The sequence below is a fragment of the Dromiciops gliroides genome, chromosome 1 (genome assembly GCF_019393635.1).
Source record: "Dromiciops gliroides isolate mDroGli1 chromosome 1, mDroGli1.pri, whole genome shotgun sequence".
NCBI classification, from domain to species: Eukaryota; Metazoa; Chordata; class Mammalia; order Microbiotheria; family Microbiotheriidae; genus Dromiciops; species Dromiciops gliroides.
In genome coordinates, this window is record NC_057861.1 from 616,182,399 (window position 1) to 616,204,918 (window position 22,520).

A 22,520-nucleotide genomic window follows, 5' to 3' on the forward strand; every position below is an offset into this window, starting at 1 on the left:
CTTATGCATCAGTTTATAGCAAAGTGGGAGAAGCTGGGCCAATGTAGCCATGACAAATCTTGTTTTTAGAATACATTTGTCAACCTGTATTACAGAAAGACTGTCAGTTTAAGCTTCAAATTTGTTAGCATTTTTTACATAAGGGAAATCAGGAAGCTTCTAATGCAGGTAAAGGCAATGGGTCCGTGGGCACTTGCCTAGAAAAATAATTTAAACACGCTAGGCACTTTGTTCCCAAATTCTAGATTCAGACGAGCCATAGCTCCATTCTCTATAACAAGAATGAGACAATTCTGCAATGAAAGCAAAGCTCTCTCTTCACTGTGGTATTAAGATAACTAGGGAGCCCTGACTCCTTTCTTGAAACCTTTTCAAGCTCTTGGACCTAGGTTTGCTAGGACAAATGACAGTAGGAGGGAAATCTGTAAAGTGGCTAAGTCATTTTTGGTTAAATTAAAGAAATTCCTTATTAATCTGAGTCAATCTGCTGTAGCTTTTTGTCAACAGTTGTAAGAAGAGAAAAGTTATTCTGGTAGCTGAGCCTTGGGGAAGAGAGGAATCACCCTCCTGTGTGATAACGGACAAGACTGGGAAGTCTATACTAATATAAGCAGAATAAAACATTTTATTCTTCTAGCTAAATAATCCCTTTTACCTTTGTAAATATTTTATTCTGAATGGGGGCCTTAGCTGTGAGTTGGAGCTGCTGGCACAGAGGAATCAGCTTGTTTGTTTCCAGTAGAAGTAAAAGCTTATCATCGTCTTTCAGCTGAAATGCAAATTAGGAAATTATAATAATCCCAATAAGTAATGGCTTCAATTTTTATACCTAAAGCTGTACCTTCAAAAGGTGAGATGCAAGTTACTTTAATCTTCAGAAGTATATTACCTGTTTTGAGAAACCTTGGAGAACTGAAGCAAGTTTTAAACCCTCTGTAGCAAAAACCTGGTGGAACAGAGAAAAGACAATTTATTTTAGAACTCTCAAATCTATATTTAAGCATGTTTTATAGTAAATGTATTACAATATTTTAATTTTTATGCAGTCTCAAGAAAGCTTAAAAGTTGTAAGTGGGCACTAATATTTTTCCTATTAAAAGAGGTAATAAACAACAAAGAAAGGTGAGCTTATAATTTGAATATCCATTATTTTTCTAACAACTTATGACTAGGTGGGGATTTTTTTGTTTGTATGTGTGTGTGGCAATTGGGGTTAAGTGACTTGCCCAAGGTCACACAGCTAGTAAGTATCAAGTGTCTGAGGTCGGATTTGAACTCAGGTCCTCCTGACTCCCCAGCCAGTGCTCTATCCACTGTGCCACCTAGCTGCCCCTCTAACAACTTATGAAAATAAGACTGTTAGTATGGGTTATCAGTAATTGTATATTCAAAATCCACAGCAATACAGGCATACTTCAAAAATCTAGTTTCAAAATAACACCAATATGTATCATTATACATTATTATATGTTGTTATACATTATGTAGTATAACCAAACCTCACCATAATGTCGCAAAGTCCTACAATAAGTAACATTATTTAATTGATGAACGCAAGAAACATCAGCAACGATGCTTGAATCCCAGAACCACTAAACTGCTGGCATGGGGTTCCTATTAAGCTAACTGCTCTCCAATAACACTGTTTTGCCTGATATTTTCATAGATTCAATGTTAATGGTAAGGTAAGCCTATATATTGCCCTATTAATAATAATAATAATAATTAAGATACAAATGATCTGTAAGAAGGGCATACAATTTTGAGTATGTTATAATGGATATGTCATACATTGCCCTTCTACATTCCTGTAGCAAATTATAAAAAGGCTGACCAGTACACAGGTCATATGGACCATATGGAGATTAGGTTTATAACCTCATTTACAACATACTCTTCCCCCCTTAATAGTATTTCTTTTTCTAATTACATGTAGAGATAGTTTTTAGCATTCATTTTTGTAAGATTTTGAGTTCCAAATTGTTTTTCCTCCTTCCCTCCCACCTCTCCAAGATGGGAAGCAATCTGATATAGGTTATATATAGACAATCATATAACATGTATTATAAAACTACATACATTGTTGTATTTGAAGGAGTATGAAATTTAATGTTTGTGGTACGAGCAACATTTGTTTCACCTTTAAAGAGGAGGGGAATCATTCTTTTTTTTTTTTTTTGTGAGGCAGTTGGGGTTAAGTGACTTGCCCAGAGTCACACAGCTAGTAAGTGTTAAGTGTCTGAGGCCGGATTTGAACTCAGGTACTCCTGAATCCAGGGCCGGTGCTCTTTCTACTGCACCACCTAGCTGCCCCGAGGGGAATCATTCTTAACATTTAATTGGTTCAGGAAATGGGGTTCAAGTGGTTGGTGAGGTTTCCTGATTACTTGAGTCATAAAAGGCCTAACTTAAGAAAAGTCTTCTCAGTCTTATTGGAATCCCTATTGCTGGAGTCAGCACATCTTTTGAGGGCGGCTTCTGTGATAAAGTGTGATTGAAGAGGGTAGTTGCATCCATCTCAGTGCTGTATCCTTACTGGAACTTTTTATTATGAGCAAGTATCAGAGCTGAGATTTGAACCAAGGATTTTTGGCTCCAAATCCAACAGTCTTTGCATTGTATCATAGTGATGGGTCAGAATTCTGTTTGCCATAGTGAAAAAAATTTGGAGCTTTTAGGGAACTTGTGAGTTCAGAAGTAGAGGAAGAGAAGAGACTGTGAAAAGCAAAATAGTTTAGGGCAGGTGTGCTTGACTTTGTGTGCCAGAAGCTTAAGGACCCTTTCTCAGAATATTTTTAAGTGCAAAAGATAAAATACATAGGATTATAAGGGAAATCAATTAGATTGAAATTAAAATGTAATTTTTTCCCTATCAAAATTAAAGAACTGCCTGGGCCCCAGCAGGCATGGGAATGTAATAGTTCTGGCCTGCTTATGTGGCAGTATCAATTTTTCTCACTCTCCCTCCCCACAAATATCTCACTTCTGCCTGAATATCTACCAATTAATATGTGTTTAAAAGTTTCCTCATGTATGAAAAAATAAACCTCTGGAAGGTAACTAAAGGTCCCTGACTTACAACTTAGGTTAGTATTAGTATTATAGATTAGATACATTCTAGTTTCTATTGAAAAATATACCTTAAATTCCAAAACTGACTTACAAATGGGCTCTTGTAACACAATTTATTTGTAAATTAGGGGTCTGCCTATGTAAATATGTATGATTCTAAATGACGAGGAACATAGACAGGCAAGTGCTTTAGGATATCAGAGGAGGGAAAGATAAGTGGGACTGAATGGTCAGTGTAGTTTCATGAAGGAGGTGGGCCTTGAAGCATGGGCAGGATTTGGACTGGTGGAGAGAAGGTATCCTAAATGTTGTAAACAAAAGTGTAAAAAAAGCAACATGTTTGGGAAATAGTGGGGAGATTGGCCTGACTGGAGCAATTTCAGTCAATTCAGGTTAGCATTTATTAAGTGCCTTCACTATGCTACACACACTGTGCTAGGAAACAGTCCCTGCTAACAAGAACTTTATGCATTCTATTAGGGGATATATATACAAATAAGTAAACACAAAATAAACACAAAGTGACTGGGGCAGAAGAACTAACAACTAGCAGTAGGCATTTAAGCAGAGTTCAAACTGGAAAGTACTGTAGTCAGAAATAAAGTGGGATAGGGTGGGTTAGGGCTTATGAATAAATAGGGTTAGGGTTTATGAATAAATTGGCAGTAGTGTAATGAACACATTAAAAGTAAAAGACTAGAGGAAAGAAACTTGCTATATAGTCTAGGCATGAGACAAACTAGGGTTATAGCAGTAGGAATACAACGGTACGGAAGTAAGATATTACAAGAAAGAATGAATAGGACCTGAAAACTAATTTGTTATGGGAAACAAGGAGAGAGATGAATCAAGACAGCCTGGACATTTTAAGTCTGTGTGACTAAGAACAAGAAATGTCCAAATCTAGGGTATGGAAGAATGGAAGGGGACATTTTTTGAGGGGTAGAAGAAAATTAATAAATTTGGTTTTGGATATGTTGGGTTTGAAGTGACAGGACTTTTTAGGTAGGTACATTGGATTCATAGTATTAGAATTTGGCAAAACCCAAACACCCCAACCCTGATTGAGGGTCATTGGTGTAGGAGATAGTTGAAGCAGTTTACCCATATGAAGAGGTAAGGGTTGATCAAAATGAAGAGATGGGTATACCAGGAAAGAGACTAAGCTCTTTTCTGGGCTCTGCTACTAATACACATACACTGACATAAGTAGTTCAATACTATCCCCATTTTGAAGAAGTGGAAACTGGGACTCAGCCGAAATGACTTGCTCAAGGTCGCACAGGTATGAAAAGTCAAAGAGTTGGGACTCTTAGGTCTTTTGACTCCAAATTCAGTGTTCTTCACAGAATTATTCTGCCTCTAACAAACTGTGTGTCCATGGGCAAGCCACTCTACATCTATAAAATGAAGACCCCCCCCCCCTCTGAAATTGAGTTGATAAAAAGCAAGGCCAAAACTGAAAAATTGCTCATTTGGGCCAGATATGGATACATTTGCTCTTAAGGATAAGAACTGCTTTTCTCTGATGTTTGGTCAGAATGTTGAGCATTAGAGAATGGGGAAGAACTCGATCCCTGTTAGGGCACATAAAACAATAAAGTTAGGTGGTAGGGCAGCCAATCATATAGAGCAGTTGCTTTGCCAATGGGTATCAAGCAAAAGTGGAGTTTTTGTTTGTTTTTATAATTCTCCTTAAAGGAAGACCGGATGAAATTGAACTATAGTTGAATCTAGTTTGCTTCTTTACCTTTCACCTAGAGTCCCTTCTGGGATATCTGGGAGCTTACAGTTTACATGAAGAATCATATCTATCTGGTACTAAATCAAGTACATGATAAAATTTGAGCTCTAAATGAAGCTTATCTAATAAAATTCTAACTATAAAAGTAAAGGTGTTAGGAGAATGAATTAAGAATTAAGATTCTTGTTCTTAGGAACAAAGAGCTTAGAAACTTTACTATTAACAGGTTTTCTAGTGACAAAGTCATCTTTTCATGTGGGTAGTATAAAAAAGTAGGCATTAGAAATGGACAGGGCATTATTTGTCACAGATGCAAGAAGCCAACTGGCAGGGGCCATATGAATAACTGGCATATGATAGTTCATCATCCAGCATAAGGGATAGACAGGTGATGCTTTGTGGAATGAAAGTACCTGTACCCCAGTCTAAAACTTCAGGACAAATAGAGAATTTGGTCTAGTTGAAGGGAAATGATTCTTATATAGCCTTTTTAAAAAAATCAAGTCTAAAAGGGGGCTTACTTTCATTTTTCCATCATTGTCATTAGCTGTCCTCACTTCTTCAGACCAACTCAGAATGTCTTTCCCAGTGAGGATTGGTTGTGAAGCAATGACTATTGACTTACTGACTGAAGGGGATTCCCAACTTGAAAGATAATTCCAATTTTAGATCAAGGGAGGGTGCTTTGGAGTGAAGGATAGAGTGGTCCACTGGTTCTAAGCAAACTAGCATCTCTGACAACTTTGAAGTTTCCTAAATTTAGAATCACTGAATATTAGGGCTAGGAGGCTATGGGAAGATAGGTAGCTCAGGTTCAACTCTGGCCCTAGGAAAAAGAAAAGGAAGAAGGAAAAAAAGGAAGCATAGGATTAACACTTCCCCACTGTGACTAAATGTTGCCCTTAAAATGCGGTAGACCAAACTTTTTCTGAAATTCTGGATAGTGTAAAAAAAAATAAAGACATTCTGGATAGTGTAAATAGGTACCTGATGGGCAGATTTTTATCCATGAAAATCTAGAAACTTCAGATACTCTTGTATTAATTTTCAAAACCCTTTAAGTTTCATTCTTATTATTCCCAGGAATTTTTATCAAGTATTTTCAGAAATACTTTGCAGAAGACCACTACAATGTCCTAATTCTATATTCTCCCTCAAAGTGACAACAGGAAATCATTGGTGAGAACATAGATGTTACATATTCTTAGCACAAAATATTATGTAGTAATGTAAACTGGAACATAGCATACCTCTACTTGATAAATTAAATCCTGAGTACTCTTCAACAGCCCTTCCCCCCTGAAATAAACAACATTAATTTTTTTTTAAAAAAAGAAGTTACTCTATGGAGATTGGTCTATTTTATACATTATTAATGCTCTCAATGATTATGTATTAATTGAAATCTCTAAAATCTTAATGAATCACAGTTTAAAGAATTAAAGAATTCTTATGGTTAATCCATTTAACTTAAGTATACATTTTACACGAAGAAGAAAATTTTAAAATCAGTGTAAACTAAATTAGGTAAGTTTTATATATCATACCTATACTTTTAATAAACTTAAATGCCTTTATTTTAAAAAGACTATAGTATATAGAGTACCAGATAAGTGGTAAGATTTCTGAACTTTGAAGAGATGTGGGTAATTAACACCTTGGTGATAATTGAATTCCAGCTTGAGAATTCCAAACAGATTCAAACTCACAGCAGCTTCTCCTTTCCCTGGGGCGTGGAAGTATTGGTACTAAAGGGCTAGTTGCCAAAGGCAGGTGAATATTATATGACAAGGAAAGGTAGAAAGCCAACCATAAATGAAGCCAACCTCAACTAAGAAAAAAGTTAGGTGTAGCCAGAGAAGCAAGAAAGTGAGAAGAGAAACGAAGTAAGAAATTAGATAGCACCTTTCAGATAATTACTCTACTGTTTAAGAACCTCATCCAGAGGCTCTGTTTCTTTTAGAGCCTGGCAGTTTGATTGCAAAGTACATGAGTCTTGTAAAGCAAGAAAAGCTAGGAAGCTTACCTTAAATAATACTTGTTTGGTTGCTCCCTGAGTCCCTAACCAATTAAACAGGTGTAGATAGATAGTATCCAGATAGTTTATCAGAATAGTTAGTCATGAGAGTTCCCAAAGAATAAGACTGAAGCTCTTGCTTCAAGCAAGTACAGAGGACACAGGTAATTTTGCAGTGTACAGGCTCATAGATTTAGGATTTAGATGGGCCCTTACTTTGGTCATCTGGTACTACCACATAATTTTACATTTGAGGAAACTAAGGCCATGAAAGGTTTTGTGTTTCTTTGAATATATAACACCCATGCATGCACAAAGTACATATTGGCCTTTTTCCTAGAGGTGAAGCTGGATGAATGTACACTTTTAAGTTATCAGGGAAGATCAAATCTTTTCTTTAAAAAGAAAAAGAGGGGCAGCTAGGTGGCACAATGGATGAAGCACTGGTCCTGGATTCAGGAGGACCTGAATTCAAATCCGGCCTCAGACATTTGACACATACTGGCTGTGTGACCCTGGGCAAGTCAACCCCCATTGCCCCGCAAAAAAAAGAAAAAAACTTTGAGGTAGGAACAAAGGAAAAAAAGAATCCTGATTCATGTTAGGTTGTGGGAGGATAAAAAGAATATGGCACATAAAGAGAAGGAAAGAAAGATCTTGATTTAGAGCCAATATCAGACAAAACTCTTCCCTTGGAAGAGAGAGCTAAATGCTATTAGGAGGAAACAACCTTTTTGTGCTTCAAGGAATGAACTGTTGAGAAGGATGAGTGGAAGAGGAGATGGGTGATAGTCCCCACTAACCTTCCCCTACACACACAACCTTACCCCCCACCCCCAAACACAGCATTTCTAAGGATTTTTAAGTCCTGGGTAAAAAACCTGAAGGTCTTGAAGAGGTAGGTATTGGTGGTGGTGGTGGTGGTTTTTTTTTTTTTTAAGCACTACTGACAATTGAAGAGAAAAGCAGCCAGCCTTAGGAAGTGAAATGCAGGCTAAAACTTGGTATGAGAAAATTGGATTTCAATTTTAGATCATCATTTAAAATAGAGGATGTACTCTTGACCAAGGATAGAGTGTACCTAACAAGAGCCAGTAAAAATGCATTTTCCCAGTCTTGCAAATCTGACCAAGGGAGCTTTAAAAACTGAAAATACAGTGGAGGGAGAAAACTGTCCATATACATTTGCCACATCACATACCATAGAGAATCAGCAATAAAAGTCATGGCATCAGATGTCTGTACATAAATACATAGACAATGGGTAGCAAAAAGGGTACATTGAGATCCTAATCAAAGGAAGCAAATTTGACCTCAAAGCTACCCCTGAACCTTGGCGGGATGGGGAGATTCATGGCTAAAAATGGCAATGTGAGAAGTATACTTTATTCAAAGAACAGAACAGATTAAAGGGGTGGGGGAAACGGTGTACACTAGGGGAAGCACAGTACTGGCCAAGTGGTCGAAGAGAAATAGGAGAACATGAATTCTGTAGGTACTTGCTGGTAATTACAAACGCAAGGCAGTTTTACCAGCTGGTACTTCTGACTTCAGGCTGCAAATCAGTGGAAGAAATACTTGAGCACTAGTGCCCTAATCTCACTGTCTATTTTAGCTTTACAAGGAACTGAAACTTGGAAGCTATCGGATTTTGCAGGCAAAAAAGCCTGAGCAAGAACATGGAGATGTGGGGATTTTTCTACCTACAGTTTCAGGCTTTCCTATTAACCTATTGTTTGAATGTAATTCTCCAAGACCCACCTGGCAAAAGTTGACACTGTATTCTTATGACTTCAAGTTATCATTGTGTTTCTCTCTTTCCCTATTAAACTTCTGGGAAATAATCTATACTTATGCATCTGCTTCCTCACCACTCAATCCTAATCTGTAAATTGTCTTTTGGCCCCTCTCTTTACTGATACAGATCTCTTTAAGATTACTTTATAATTCCAAAATCCAAAGGATTTCTTGGTCTTCATCCTTACCAACCATTTAATGCTGGTAGTCACCTGCCAAAATCTGCTCTTCCTCTCAGCATCCTTGTTTCAATTGATGACAGTATAATCTTTTGTCACAGAGGTCAAAATCTCAGTCGTCTTTGCTTCTCCTCTCCTCCTACACCCCACATCTGATCAGTGGAGTCTCTCTTCTCATACCTGCCTGCTCCTCGCCACACTAGTACAAACCCTCTTTTACTTTTTACTGAGATTATTACAATAGTCTCCCAGCATCTGCCCCTTTTAACACATCCTGCACTCAGCTGCCACAGTGATCTTCCCACGACACAAATCTGACTCCGCTCTTCAAAGAACTTCAGCAGTTGCTCATAAACTCATAAATATCAACTCATTAGCTTTGTATTTAAGGCACTCCCCCTCCATTCCATTTAACATTATCTGTTCCAATCAATCTGTACAGTCAAGCTCTACCAAAATCGTCATACCACCATACATTCATGGGGACTGTTACCAATGCCTGGAATATATTTGCTCCAGTTCTTTGTTTTTCTTCGTTAAAGTTAGTGCTATATCTTCCATTAAGCCTTTCTTTATCCCCTGCTGAAAGTGATCTGTCCTTTTTCAAATTTTCACACAGTATTTTGTACTATTCTCTTCTTTGCCCTTATCCTTAACACAGTCTATCTTCTATTATACTTATTTGGGTACACGCCATAGTTCTGGATATAAATTTTAATGTCATTAAGGGTCAGGCAGTCTTTTTTTCAAATGTGTATTTTCATGCCTAGGCAGCTAGTGGATAAAGTAAAGACCTGAATTCAAATGCCACCACAGTCTCCTTACCTGTGTGACCTTAAGGCCACACATACTGGTAAAATATGGCAAATCATTTGACTTTTGTTTGCTTCAGTTTCTTCAAATCTAAAATGGGAATGACAATAGCACCTGCTTTGCAGGGTTATTGTGAGGTAAAGTACTTAAGTGCAGTGCTCGGCACATAATAGGTATTATATAAAAGCTTATTCCCCTATTTCCTTCCCCTCATGCCTAGCCAGTCTCTTGTACATAGAAAATACTTAAGAGCACTGTGATCCTGGGAGAGTTGAGACCTGCTGTGCTGGACCTCGTTGCACTCTAAATCTTTACTAGCTAAAATGTCCATATTCTTTGACCTAGAGATTCCAAGGAGGTCATTAACAAAAATAAAAGCGCTATTTACACCAAAATATCTATATCAGCACTTTTTTGTGGTAGTAAAGAACTAGAAACAAAGTAGATGCTCACCTTTACTCTCTCATTTATTAGGAAGAAGTAAGGGTTTCTATATAGAATGGAAGAAATAATCTAGACAGGAAACCACAGAAAGGTTCTAAGGGGGCAAATGAGAATCAAATTCAATGTCAAAAGGTTACCAAGCAGAAGAATGTAGGGAACTGATGGAAAAAAAAGGTCTACACCATTGGAAATATAAAGCAAATGTGAAATTCTTCATATGCATAGTTACTTTAGAAAATAGCTATATCACTCAGAACACTAAGGAGGATACATGTATCAGTATCATTATCAGTGTCAGGTGAAAAGTATCCTGTTCCCAAGAGGAAATGTCTTTAGGATGGCTGATAACTTTCTACTAAGGCATGTTGGGTAAATGTATATAGACATATTACAGCAACTTGGAAGATAATCTTCCTGAAATGTGTATCGAAGGCATAAAAGAGAGCCTTTTAAGACTCATTAAGCTCACTAATTTCTCTTCACTTCTGTTAATTTATGTGGGAGTGAATGATAACTCCAGGAACAAAACAAAACAAACTATCCCTACAAACATTCCTCCCGCCAATATATCTCTAATGCCTTTGAAATTCTAGGTAGAACTCGAGAGCATGTTATGTGCTTACTTTGTCTTAGCAGTTGAAAGTCATACCTCTGAGAGAGAAAAAATATATATGCTAAGTAAACAAATGGTTACAAAAGACAGTATTGAATAGAATTTTATTTTTCTGGACCAAATGTTGGAACAATGGTCTGGGAAAGAGTAGAGCCCACAAAGGGTAGGAATAATGTGTTATACATTAGTCTCACTCCCTAGTCAAGAGGACTTTTTGAATGAGAAGAAAAATGCCAAGATAAAATTGAAAGCAATACTTAAAGGCCCACAAGTATGACACAGAAAGGAATACTTTAAAAGATGAGGTTCATGTAAGAGGAAAGTGGGTTGGGAAAAATACTATGACATTAGATGCTTATACACTTTTATATCCCAAGGGTACCAAACCAAACTCAAATTTTAACACAAGAGATAAGTAAGACTCCATAGAAGAATCATTGATATTTGGGGGACTCTACTGGAATATGGTATATATTATTTTGAACAAATATGTAACTTTCTATTTCTTTTGGGGGGGGGAAGGGCAGGGCAATTAGGGTTAAGTGATTCTCCCAGGGTCACACAGCTAGTAAGAGTCAAGTGTCTGAGACCGGATTTGAACTCAGGTCCTCCTGAATCCAGGACTGGTGCTTTATCCACTGTGACACCTAGCTGCCCCCTTAACTTTCTATTTCAAAATTTATATATATAATGGGGAAGATAAATATTATGTGTTAAAAAGGCATATGGGGGGGCAGCTAGATGGCACAGTGGTTAAAGCACCGGCCCAGGATTCAGGAGTACCTGAGTTCAAATCCAGCCTCAGACACTTGACACTTACTAGCTGTGTGACCATGGGCAAGTCACTTAACCCCCATTGCCTAAAAAAAAAAAAAAAAAAAAAAAAAAAAAAGGCATATGGAGGGGCAGCTAGGTGGCACAGTAGATAAAGCACCAGCCCTGGATTCAGGAGGATCTGAGTTCAAATTTGACTTCAGACACTTGACACTAGCTGTGTGACCCTGGGCAAGTCACTTAACCCTCATTGCCCAGAAAAATAAAATAAAAAGGCATATAGATATAAAAATACAAATACTTTACAGTTGTAACCTTTCCTACTTTATCATTTTACAATTTACATTTTACAATCCTTCACACATTCTTCAGTCTAGTCAAACTTATCTTACTGTTATTCCTCGAATAGGATATTCCAACTCCCTTCTTTGCTTGATGCCCTAAATGCACTCACTCTTCATTTGTTCTTCATAAAATTCCTAGTTTGTTTCAAAGTTCCTTTGTTTCAAATGTCACTGTCTACCTGATGCCTTTCCTGATACTCTCAGCTATAAGTGTTTCCCCCCCACCAATTACCTAGTGTTTATTTTGTATATACTTATACATGTACTGGCCATCTCCCCTAATCACATGCAAGCTTAATCAAAGTGGAAACTCATTTTTGTATTTTCATCTCTGGAGCCTAACACATAACAGGACTTTATGGACAATCTAACCTATTGATGGCTTTGTTATGAAAACCAATGAATCCGAAGAGCTGAAGTAGAGAGAAAAAGCAAAATGATCTCTCTGTGGGAAGGTACTGTAAACAATCCATCTGGATGGAGGATAGGGAAGATGCTTTCCTAAAAAATGTGAAACTGAAATATGCAAAAAAGTCATGATGGAAGATTTCAACTACTCTAAAGTAGAGCAGTAGATTTACTCTGCTCATTTCATTTTTAGGAAGCTGTTGGGGAACAGCTACTTGCTTCTTAATTTTGACCAAAATAAAACACTGATTATGTGGAAGGTGAAAAATAATTGGAGAGAATGACTATGTTATGTTGGAGGTTGTAATACAAAGGAAAGGAACTTAGACACAGTCCAACCTGCATACTAGAATTTAAGAAAGCTATCTTAGGATGAAAAAACAGGTAGGACTCCGTAGCCAAGGGCTCTAAAGAGAATACTCAAGATGGGGACAGAATTCTTAAGGACAAAATTCTGCCCACATAATTGTGAGTAAATGTGATAAAAATAGAAGCACTAAAGAAACCAATGTGGTTGCATGAGAAGCTCTCTGAAGAAGAAAGGATTTTTAAAATATGCATGAGCTGAGAAGGCATAACCAAAGACAGTGGGAAGAACCTGTCTGTCAGAAAGCCTTGTTACAAAAGCTAAAGACAAAAAGTCTTTTTAAAAATGGTATCCAGAGTAAGAAGAAAACAATGGGCAGAGAAGGGAAGAACTTCCTAGAGGATATGGTATGTTTTTTAACAATCAACAAATATTTATTGTTATCTGTTGTGCACTAGGCACTGGAAATACAAAGAATGAAATACCTACTTGAAATGAGCTTACATTCTTATGATAGAAGAAAGAATAATATAACTCACACTTGTTTTCTCTACTGAGTGGAAGGATGTTTAAATTGGAAAGGGGAGAACAAACACAAAGAGGGACTTGAACCCTAAGATGGTAGAGAGATGGTAAGAGAATACCTATTTTAAAAAATGAATTCAAGTCTTTAGGTCAAGGTTAATTACATCTTTGGGTACTATAAAATCTTGCAGATGTGATCTAAGAAGCACAGTGGGTAATTTTTGGGAAATCATGAAGAGGTACCAGATGACTAAAGATGAGTTAATTTTTTCCTGAAAGTGTAAGAAGGAAAAGGCTATTGCTTAATATAGGTTCCAAGGGAAATTCTAAAATGCACCATTAGTACAACAGCACATACAAAAGTAGGTATGCAGAAGGGAAATGCAAGGTAGATACAGTAATCACTATACTGTCAGAAATATAAGACTCTAGAAGTGTAAGACCTGGACTTACACATATTCAATAACTATTCATTTGACCACAATTGAATAGTACTGGAGTATCAATATTGGATAATATTCACTGGATTCATTGGATAACAGTTGGAATATTGGATGACATTTACTTCACCAGCACTATATACTCTTGCTTAATAGTTGGTTATGTTTATAGAACACTTAAAAGTTTCTTCTTTCACTTAAGTAAATTTTAATTACCAGATCTTGATACTGATATAATAGATAACAAATAATCATCAGCAATTTAATATTCACATTTTCTTAACATGGAAGATACTGGTTGGATTTAGGATATTAAAATGGTCTTGTATTTACCTAGTAAATAAGTAAATGGAATAGGCCATACTGGACATGTTCTGTCCATGTCGAACAATTTCATTCTCCTGGTTCTTCCATTTTTCAATTTCACAGTCTACGTCTGATGTAAGTAAACGAAGTTTAAGTCCAAGTTTTGCTATCTTTGCTTGCTCCTATAAATTATAACATTTTAATTTTTTGGTCATTATTACCTTTAAAAATATTTTAAGGAGTATAAAATACAACACGATTCAATAGGAAATGGTCTCACCTCAGAATCAAGTTTGCTTGGCTTAAATGGCTTCAGGTTTGCATTATTCTTCTGTTGTAATAAAAGAAAGTTTAAGGTAATTTTAAAAATAGTACATTTGATCATGAAATATGATAGTCAATAATTAAAGAAAATAAATTCATTCTTTAAAACAAAGTATTTGCAATAAGACTTTAATGTTTGAACTAATACTATGAAATGCTTACTATTATGAAATTAGTCAGACCCATAACATTTTATATGAAATTCATGTTTGCCTTATTTTTATGAATTTGGAATTCAGTTTATTAAATGTCTCTCCAAACCTAATAGCTTACCTTCCTTTAGTAAGTCAAATTTGAATGGGGTATACCCTTCCTAATCCTATTTTCCAAATTTTGTAGAGGACTACATTTGTATTAAAGAACTCTGATTTTCCGATATTAAATTTAAACAAAAATTAAGGTAATATACAAATTTATGAAAGTATTATATTCCAAACACCCATTTCTAAGTGAATTATTGGAATTTTAAAAATGTATATTTCATATAACAAATGGTGATAAGGATTTCAGGACAGCCCACAAGAGCCATAGTGTATCTGAAATACATTTTGGCTTCCCCAAAAATCTTATTTTGAAGTTTTGTTGTGGTGTGCAGATAATTCTGTTTTTGAAAGTTATACCAGCAGAGCACATGCTTTGCAAGGTCCTAACAAGTTGAAAAAGCTTCAATTATGAACCCAGTGATTACTGTATGGCTGTTTTACTGAAAGTCGCCTAAGGTTCAAAAAGACAGCACCAGATTAATGATTTTTTTAAACTACAGCAGCTCTTAAAGACAATCTACTAATTATAGGGAGGTTGAAACCTATGTCAGTAGAGCAAGTTCCTGTATTACATAAATAAAAGACTTTTGAGATATTGAAGTTTCTGAAGTATATAGACTTATAGAAATTAACCACTATATAGCAAAATTTTTCTAGATGAAAATGAATTAAGAGTTCCAGCTTGGAATATTAGGAACCCACCAACTTCTCTCCAAAGGACCCTATCTACTAGGTAATGGGAAGAAAGACTCACTTGGCTCCAAGCCACCGATGGTAGCATCTATGATCTGGGAAAAGGGTTCCAGAAAGGGTGAGAGCTGGGAGAGGGAAGGCCCCATGTGTTCAGGAGATGGCGAACTGTTGGTACAGACCCTCAGAAACACTTTTTGGTCTCAGGTCGACTTCATGGTTATTTCTTTGAGTATGTAATACAACTTCTCTGGGTCTCAGTTTCTGTAAAACGAGTGAGTTGGGCTAGGTAATATTTAAGGTAACTTCCAACTCTAACATTTTATATGTCTATGATTCTATTTTAAGGAAGTGAAGGTAAAAGACTATATCATTCTACTATTTGGAAGTGGACAAAAAGAATGTGATTGTGAGAAAGAAACATAGGTAGTGATGTCCCCAGGGTCACACAGCCAATATGTGTCAAAAGGGCAACCTGAACCCAGGTCTTCCTGACTTCAAGGCTGAATCTCTATATTAAGAAAGGCAATTAACTGCCCAGGAGACTAGTGAAAAAGGACTCAAAGCTTTATAACACTTACCACTGGCTTTGGAAGTGAAAGGTAGGCACGCTTCTCTCCTACAACCAATATATGTATTAGTAAACAAAATTATTTCATAAATGTACTGTTTCTCACTGTTATGCTTCACATGTTATTACATAAATTACTAAGGAATACTTAAGTAGTAATGGTATACTCTATCAATCACATGCATTTAGAAACAAAGTTCTTTCATTTATGAACCTGAAGATTGAAAAGTTGCATCATTTCTTATTAAACTTATATGAGCCAATTACTTTAGATATATTCTGGGGGAGGAAGTAAAATATTTCAAGTATATATTTATCTTAATTTAAAACCAGCTTACATTTCTTAAATAAAATTTGACCAAAACCAAAACTAAAACTGATGATTCCCGTCAAGAGGCAAATGTGCTTGGGTCATACTGAAAGTTGTAATAGTTTGCCTGACTCCATATCTTCTCAATCATAGTAGTTGAACTTAACTACCAGTTGTAGGTTCAGTCTCTCCTCGGACTTGATCACTAATACTTGAACTAGACAGAGGGAACAAAAAGAATTATGTATGAGGAAGGTGGAGTTCTCTCTCTAATTCAGCATTATCTGGGCATTGTTGCAGGCAACAGCACCTATCCCTCACTTCTCTTTACCTGTGGAAAGACTCATCTAAAAACTCCCATTTTTGTTAGGTACCTCTTCCTAGAATAAATGATACTCTTTCCCCACCCCCACCAGCCTTTACTTAATCCTGTGGGCTCACTTGGATTCCTGGTCTTGACCTTCTAAAGTCTGGCTTTTCCTACTACCACTTGAGCTCTTTTGCTGACAATGTAGTATCACTTTTACCCTGTCAATGAAAAGTGTTCCTTTAGATAAAACAAAATAGTTGCTGAATTGCTGTTTGTATGTATGTATGTATGTACGTATGTATGTGTATATATATAAACATGTGAGATTTCCTAGTCACTCTTCTTCCTCAATATCCTTTGTCAATTTATCCTTTTTCCTCTAATACCTCTGTTTCCTCTACCATATATTTCTTCTTGGAGCTCTGTGTAATTTAAGATTCTAAATGTGGATTCTAATCTGTTCCCCCAGTTTGGGGGAAACTGACTAAAAATCACTGATAAAACGAGTTTAGGTTTTTAAGGGTTTATTGGAAAATAGAAAGAAAAAGATTGAGAACAGAATTCTAACAGTCTGGCATTCCTATCTTTCCTCAAATTTCCTGTGAAGTCCTCTGCCACCACCACCATCAAGTCAGGAAGCCAAAAAGGCCAGCGCTCTCTGTGCAGGCTCCCTTTCCTCCTTCCTGTCTCCTCCCAGACCATAGGAGGCTCCTCAAGTTGATTGGCTGGTAGCCTTGATAGACAGCACCCATGAGCAAACGTCATTTCCCGACGCCAAGGAAAAGCCACAATGCCTCTGAGGCATTTTCCTCATGGTGGAGCTTTCCACAGCAAGTCTCCAGTAGGTGGCGTCATTCCAATCATTACAGCTCCATTGTTCATGTGGTTTCGGCTGCCACCAATATGTAGATGATTCTCAAAATGGCTCTCCTGCTTACCTCTCAGCATCATGTAAGAGTCAGTTTATACAAGATACCTTTGTAAATCTGGTGGGGGTTGTTTTTGTTTTGGTGAGGCAGTTGGGGTTAAGTGACTTGCCCAAGGTCACACAGCTAGTAAGTGTCAAGGGTCTGAGGCCAGATTTGAACTCAGGTCCTCCTGAATCCAGGGCCAGTGCTCTATCCACTGCGCCACCTAGCTGCCCCCATCTTTACATCATGTTTTGTTTCCCTGATAAGATAGTAAATTTTTCAAGGATTATTTATTTTGTATCGTTTACAGTATCCAGTATAATGAACACTTAATAGAATACCCTGAATTTAAGTACTCTAATAAATGATATACTAATATTCTCCGCTCAATGGCTCTACGTCTTCATCACCTTCTAAGTTCCCTATAACCTGGCTCCTATCACAGTACTGAAATGGCTTTGTCAGTGTTAAAATTCTTGTCAAATTCAGTGGTCTTTTCTGTCTTCATTCTCTTTAACTATTGAGTTGCCCCTCTGTTTTGAAATTTTCCCACAGTTTTCGTGATACTATTCTGGTTCTCTTATTATGTCTCTACCACTTATTCTTTGGCTCCTCTTATTTCTCATGCCCTTAACTGTGGATATAATCTAAGGTTCATAACTTGACGCTCTTGCTCTTCTCTCTTTAATTTTCAAATTAGTAACAACTATCAGCTTTGAACTATCACTTTTATCTATATCGAGTCCCTAATCTATATTTTAAATTCTAATCTCTAGTCTTGTACTTCAGACTGCCTTCAGAAAACTTCCATTTGGATGGTCTGTCCTCAATCTCAACACACAAAAAACTTAGTCACTGTCTTCTTTTGTAAACTGTCTGCTGCCTTCCCAATTTTCCCATTTCTGTCAACTATCTCACCTTTCTTCCTGTCACCCAGGCTCAAAATCTGGAAGCTATTTTCAGCCCTCCCACTAATTCATCCCTTATATCGATTACCAATTTCTTCCTTTCTGGTATCTTTTGGATTCCATTATCACTGTTACTTTAACATCCTAGTCTGTTACTTTAACATCCAATAAAATCTCAGAGTTGGAAAGGATCTCAAAAGTAATCTAGAACAACTCACTTATTAATTAATAATCCTGCTTATAACATACTAACAACAGCAGACAACAACCTCCAATAATGGAGAATTTACTACCTCATGAGGCAACCCATTCTACTTCTGAGCAGTTCTGTTAAATTTTTCCTTATATTGAGCCTAAACACATTTTTCTGTAATTTCTATCCATTGGTCTTAGTTCTGCTAAGACTAAGCCAGGCCAAAAAAAAAAAAAAAAAAAAGGCTAATACCTCTTCCACATGGCCACCCTTCAAATATTTGTAAACAAATCATATTCCCCTTAAGTCTATTTCAGGATAAATATCTCCAGTTTCTTTAACTTAGCTAACAAGCATTTATTTATTATAGATATATTATTGTAGATTGCTGAAGTGATCATCTTTATCCTAGTTCTTACCATATCATTCACTTATTTAATAAAATCCAGTGGCTTCCTTTTACCTCTAGGATCAGACTCCTTATTTTGGCAGGTAAAGCCCTTTACAAGCTGGCTTCATTCTAACTTTCCATATTTATTATCTATTAATCCGCTTAATTATTCTTTTGGTCCAGCAAAATTGGTCTTTTTGCTATCCTCTATACATAATAGTTACTCTCTCCTTTGTATAAGCTATCCCCCAAGCTTGAGATGCCCCACCTCTTCACTTCTGCCTGTTAGAATCCTCTTTTCCACTAATGTACTGTAGGTGAAGTTGTATACTGATTCAACCATTCTGGAGAGCAATTTGCAACTATGCCCAAAGGACTATAAAACCATGCTTACCCTTTGACCAAGCAATACCACTACTAAGTCTGTATCCCCAAGAGATAAAAAACAAAAAGGAAAAGATTCTATGTGTAGAAAAATGTTTATAATAGTTTTTAGTGTGGCAAAGGATTGAAATTAGGGAGATGTCCACCAATTGGGGAATAGCTGAACAAGTTGTATATGATTGTGATGGAATACTATTGTGAAGCTAGGTGGCGCAGTGGATAGAGCACTGGCCCTGGAGCCAGGAGGACCTGAGTTCAAATCCAGCCTCAGACACTTAACAATTTCTAGCTGTGTGACCCACTTAACCCCAATTGCCTCACCAAAAAAAAAAAAAGAAAAAAGAAATGATAAGCAGGGGCAGCTAGGTGGCACAGTGGATAAGGCACCACCCTGGATTCAGGAGTTCAAATCCAGCTTCAGATACTTGACACTTACTAGCTGTGTGAGCCTGGGCAAGTTACTTAACCCTCATTGCCCTACCAAAAGAAAAAAAGAAAAAAAAGAAAAAAAAAAAGAAATGATGAGCAGGATGCCTTCAGAAAAATGTGTAGACACGAACTGATGCAAAGTGAAATGAGCAGAACCAGAAGAACATTGCACACAGTAACAGCAATATTGTAGCACAATCTAATGTGCAATTCTCAGCAACAGAATGATCTGACAATTTTGAGGGACTTATTTTGAAAGGTGCTGTCCATCTCCAAGGAAAGAACTGGTAGAGGATATCTGAATACAGATAGAATATACTCTTTCTTTACTTTTATTGGAGGGGTTTTTGTCTCTTTTCATTCCCAGCATGACATACATGAAAATGTGTTTTGCATGACTACACATGTATAACCGATGTCAAATTGCTTGGGGAGGGTATGGAGGGAGGGAATTTGGAACTCAGAATCTGAAAAAAGAATGTTAAAATTATTTTTACATGTAATTGGGAAAAATAAAATATTAAATTTTTTAAAAAGAACTCTCTAGGGCTAGCTAGGTGACACAGTGGATAAAGCACTGGCCCTGGATTCAGGAGGACCTGAGTTCAAATTTGGCCTCAGACACTTGACACTTACTAGCTGTGTGACCCTGGGCAAGTCACTTAACCCTCATTACCCTGGCGGGGGGAATTCTCTACCAACCCAGGATAAAAACTTAGGTCTCCTGGCTATGGTTGTGCTTAAACAAATGTCTGGGAATGAATGGGTAATGTCTGTACAAGTATTGCCATTTACTACCTATATTAATGCTACTCTGAAATTTTCAGTCATTAAAGTGAAATGTTTTTTTTTCATGAAAATAAAAATAAATCCTCTTTTCTTCAAGATTCATCTCAAGTGTCACCATCTCCATGAGTCCTTTCCTGATCTCCCCAGGTCCTAGTGCTTCTCCCACAAAAAACCACCTTGAATTTATTTTACATACATTTATATGTGTACATATTGTTTCTCTGAATAGAATTTAAGCTCCTAAAGGCATTTATGTCTCTGTATTCCTAGTGTCTAGTATAGAGCGTGGCAAGTAATGGATAATTCATAAATTCTTGTTGACTCTCTAATTGGATTTTGTTCTAGAGACAAAAGGAAGCTACTAAAGGTTTTTGGACAGGACAATCAATACCTTAGAAAAATTATTTTGTCAGTTGTATGAAGAATGGATCAGGGAAGGAAGAGATTAGCTGTAGAGATACCAATTAGGAGACTATTACAATCAAAAGTCCAGATGGGAGCTGATAATCTGAATGTACAGAAGGGTCTATTTTCTAAAAAATACCATGAAGGTAGAATTGACAGACTTTGTCAATAGATAGGATATAGGGATGTGAGGGAGGGAAGAGGCACTGATAATTGAGGTTTTTCACTTGGGTGGATGCAAGAATAGTGGTATCCTTAAGTGAAATAGGGAAGTAAAGTGACAGGTTTAGGGGAAAAGATGAGTTCAGTTTTGGACATGCTGAGTTTGAGCAAGGAATCCAGATGGAGATTTCAACCAGACAGTTGAAGATGCAGGACTGGAGTTGAGAAGACAAATTAGGGCTGGACATGTAGATTTGTAACCCTTAGCACCCTATCTATTAAAACGGCTTTCTTCATTCAAGACCTAACTCTAATTTAACCTTTATATATCCCTGAGATGCTCTGGCTAAACAGAATCTCACACCGATTTCTTTGCAGGCTCATTTACTCAACTGTTTCCATTGTTTTTTTGAAGTCACATTGAAACAACCATTTCTTCCATGAAGTCCTCTGTTATTTTCACCAACTGAAAGTTATCTCCCCTTTTCTGAACAACACCAAATTCTTTAGTTCTCTAATGCATTCATCATGTTTTATCTTGTATTATATATTTCTGTATATCTTATATTTCCTATTGGACTGTATACTCCTTGAGGGTAGAAATACTGTCAATCTCTTCCCTGAACGTGGCATGTACATAGTAAGAAGGTTAAGACTGATTCTGTAGCATTTTCTTATTGATCCTATTAACTGATTTTGCCCTATAACTGCTAAAAGTCATGGTTCTTTGTCTTTGAACTTATTTCAGAATTCAGCTATAATGGGTTAAGTTTAAAAATCCATCTCTCTTTCTAATCCTGATCTATTCTTGCCTCAAGGAATTTAGCTGAGTTTGGGGGATGTATGTGAACATAAGGGAGTCTAATATCTTTATACTACCAAGCTATCCTTCAAGTATGTCTAATTTGTTATCTTGCATCTGGATTCTCAGGAGGGAAGGAGAGGGTTATTACTAGTCCCTATTACCAAATTTCCAACCAATCATGTTGTTCCCCATGCCTCAGCTTTGAAACTAATCATGTTACCTTCAATTCCATGATGTCATCTACCCTGGTCTTTGTTCTGTACTCCCCAAAACCTATATAAGGGGAATTGTTCTTTTGCTTGGAATCTTTGGCATGAATGGAAGCAATCCACTGATTCATTTATTGACAAGCAGCATGCCCCTATTAACAAATGTTATCTTGCTCAGAGAAATGTCTCCATTTACCCTTTTGTTAAATTTCAATCATGAAAATAGTAGGCATTTCCTAAATGCTTGTTGAACTTAATGTTTCACAAATGATATGGCTTTTTAAAAAATTGGTTTTGATTTTTTTTAAGCAAACATACACAGCATTTGGGAAGCTAGGTGGCATAGTAGATAGAGTGCTGGGCTTGAAGTCAGAAAGACTCATCTTCCTGAGTTTGAATCTGGCCTCAGACACTTAACTAGCTGTGTGATCCTGGGCAAGTCACTTAACTTTGCCTCAGTTCCTCATCTGTAAAATGAGATGGAGAATGAATTAGCAAAACACTACTATCTTTGCCAGGAAAACTCCAAATAGGGTCACAAAGAATTGGATACAATTTAACAAGAAGAACACAGCATTTATGCTGTGATCATTTAAAAACATGTAGTAGTTGCATATAGTGAATAAACATTAAATTCAGTAAGATCATGGTTTTAAATGAAATTTTATAATACTAGGACCCTG

At 36.7% G+C, this 22,520-nt stretch overlaps 1 protein-coding gene across 2 annotated transcripts in view; it reads right to left on the reverse strand.

The window, feature by feature from the left end:
• Window positions 1–22,520, reverse strand: part of CTNNAL1 (catenin alpha like 1) — a 97,101-nt gene that overhangs the window by 1,026 nt on the left and 73,555 nt on the right. For both annotated transcript variants that reach the window (XM_043983052.1, XM_043983043.1), the window contains exons 12-18: window positions 15,642–15,679; window positions 14,064–14,114; window positions 13,811–13,965; window positions 6,067–6,115; window positions 890–946; window positions 656–769; window positions 1–84 (exon numbers count right to left, since the gene is read on the reverse strand). In XM_043983052.1, coding sequence (XP_043838987.1) covers window positions 1–84; window positions 656–769; window positions 890–946; window positions 6,067–6,115; window positions 13,811–13,965; window positions 14,064–14,114; window positions 15,642–15,679 — 548 coding nt within the window. The remainder of the gene's footprint in view (window positions 85–655; window positions 770–889; window positions 947–6,066; window positions 6,116–13,810; window positions 13,966–14,063; window positions 14,115–15,641; window positions 15,680–22,520) is intronic.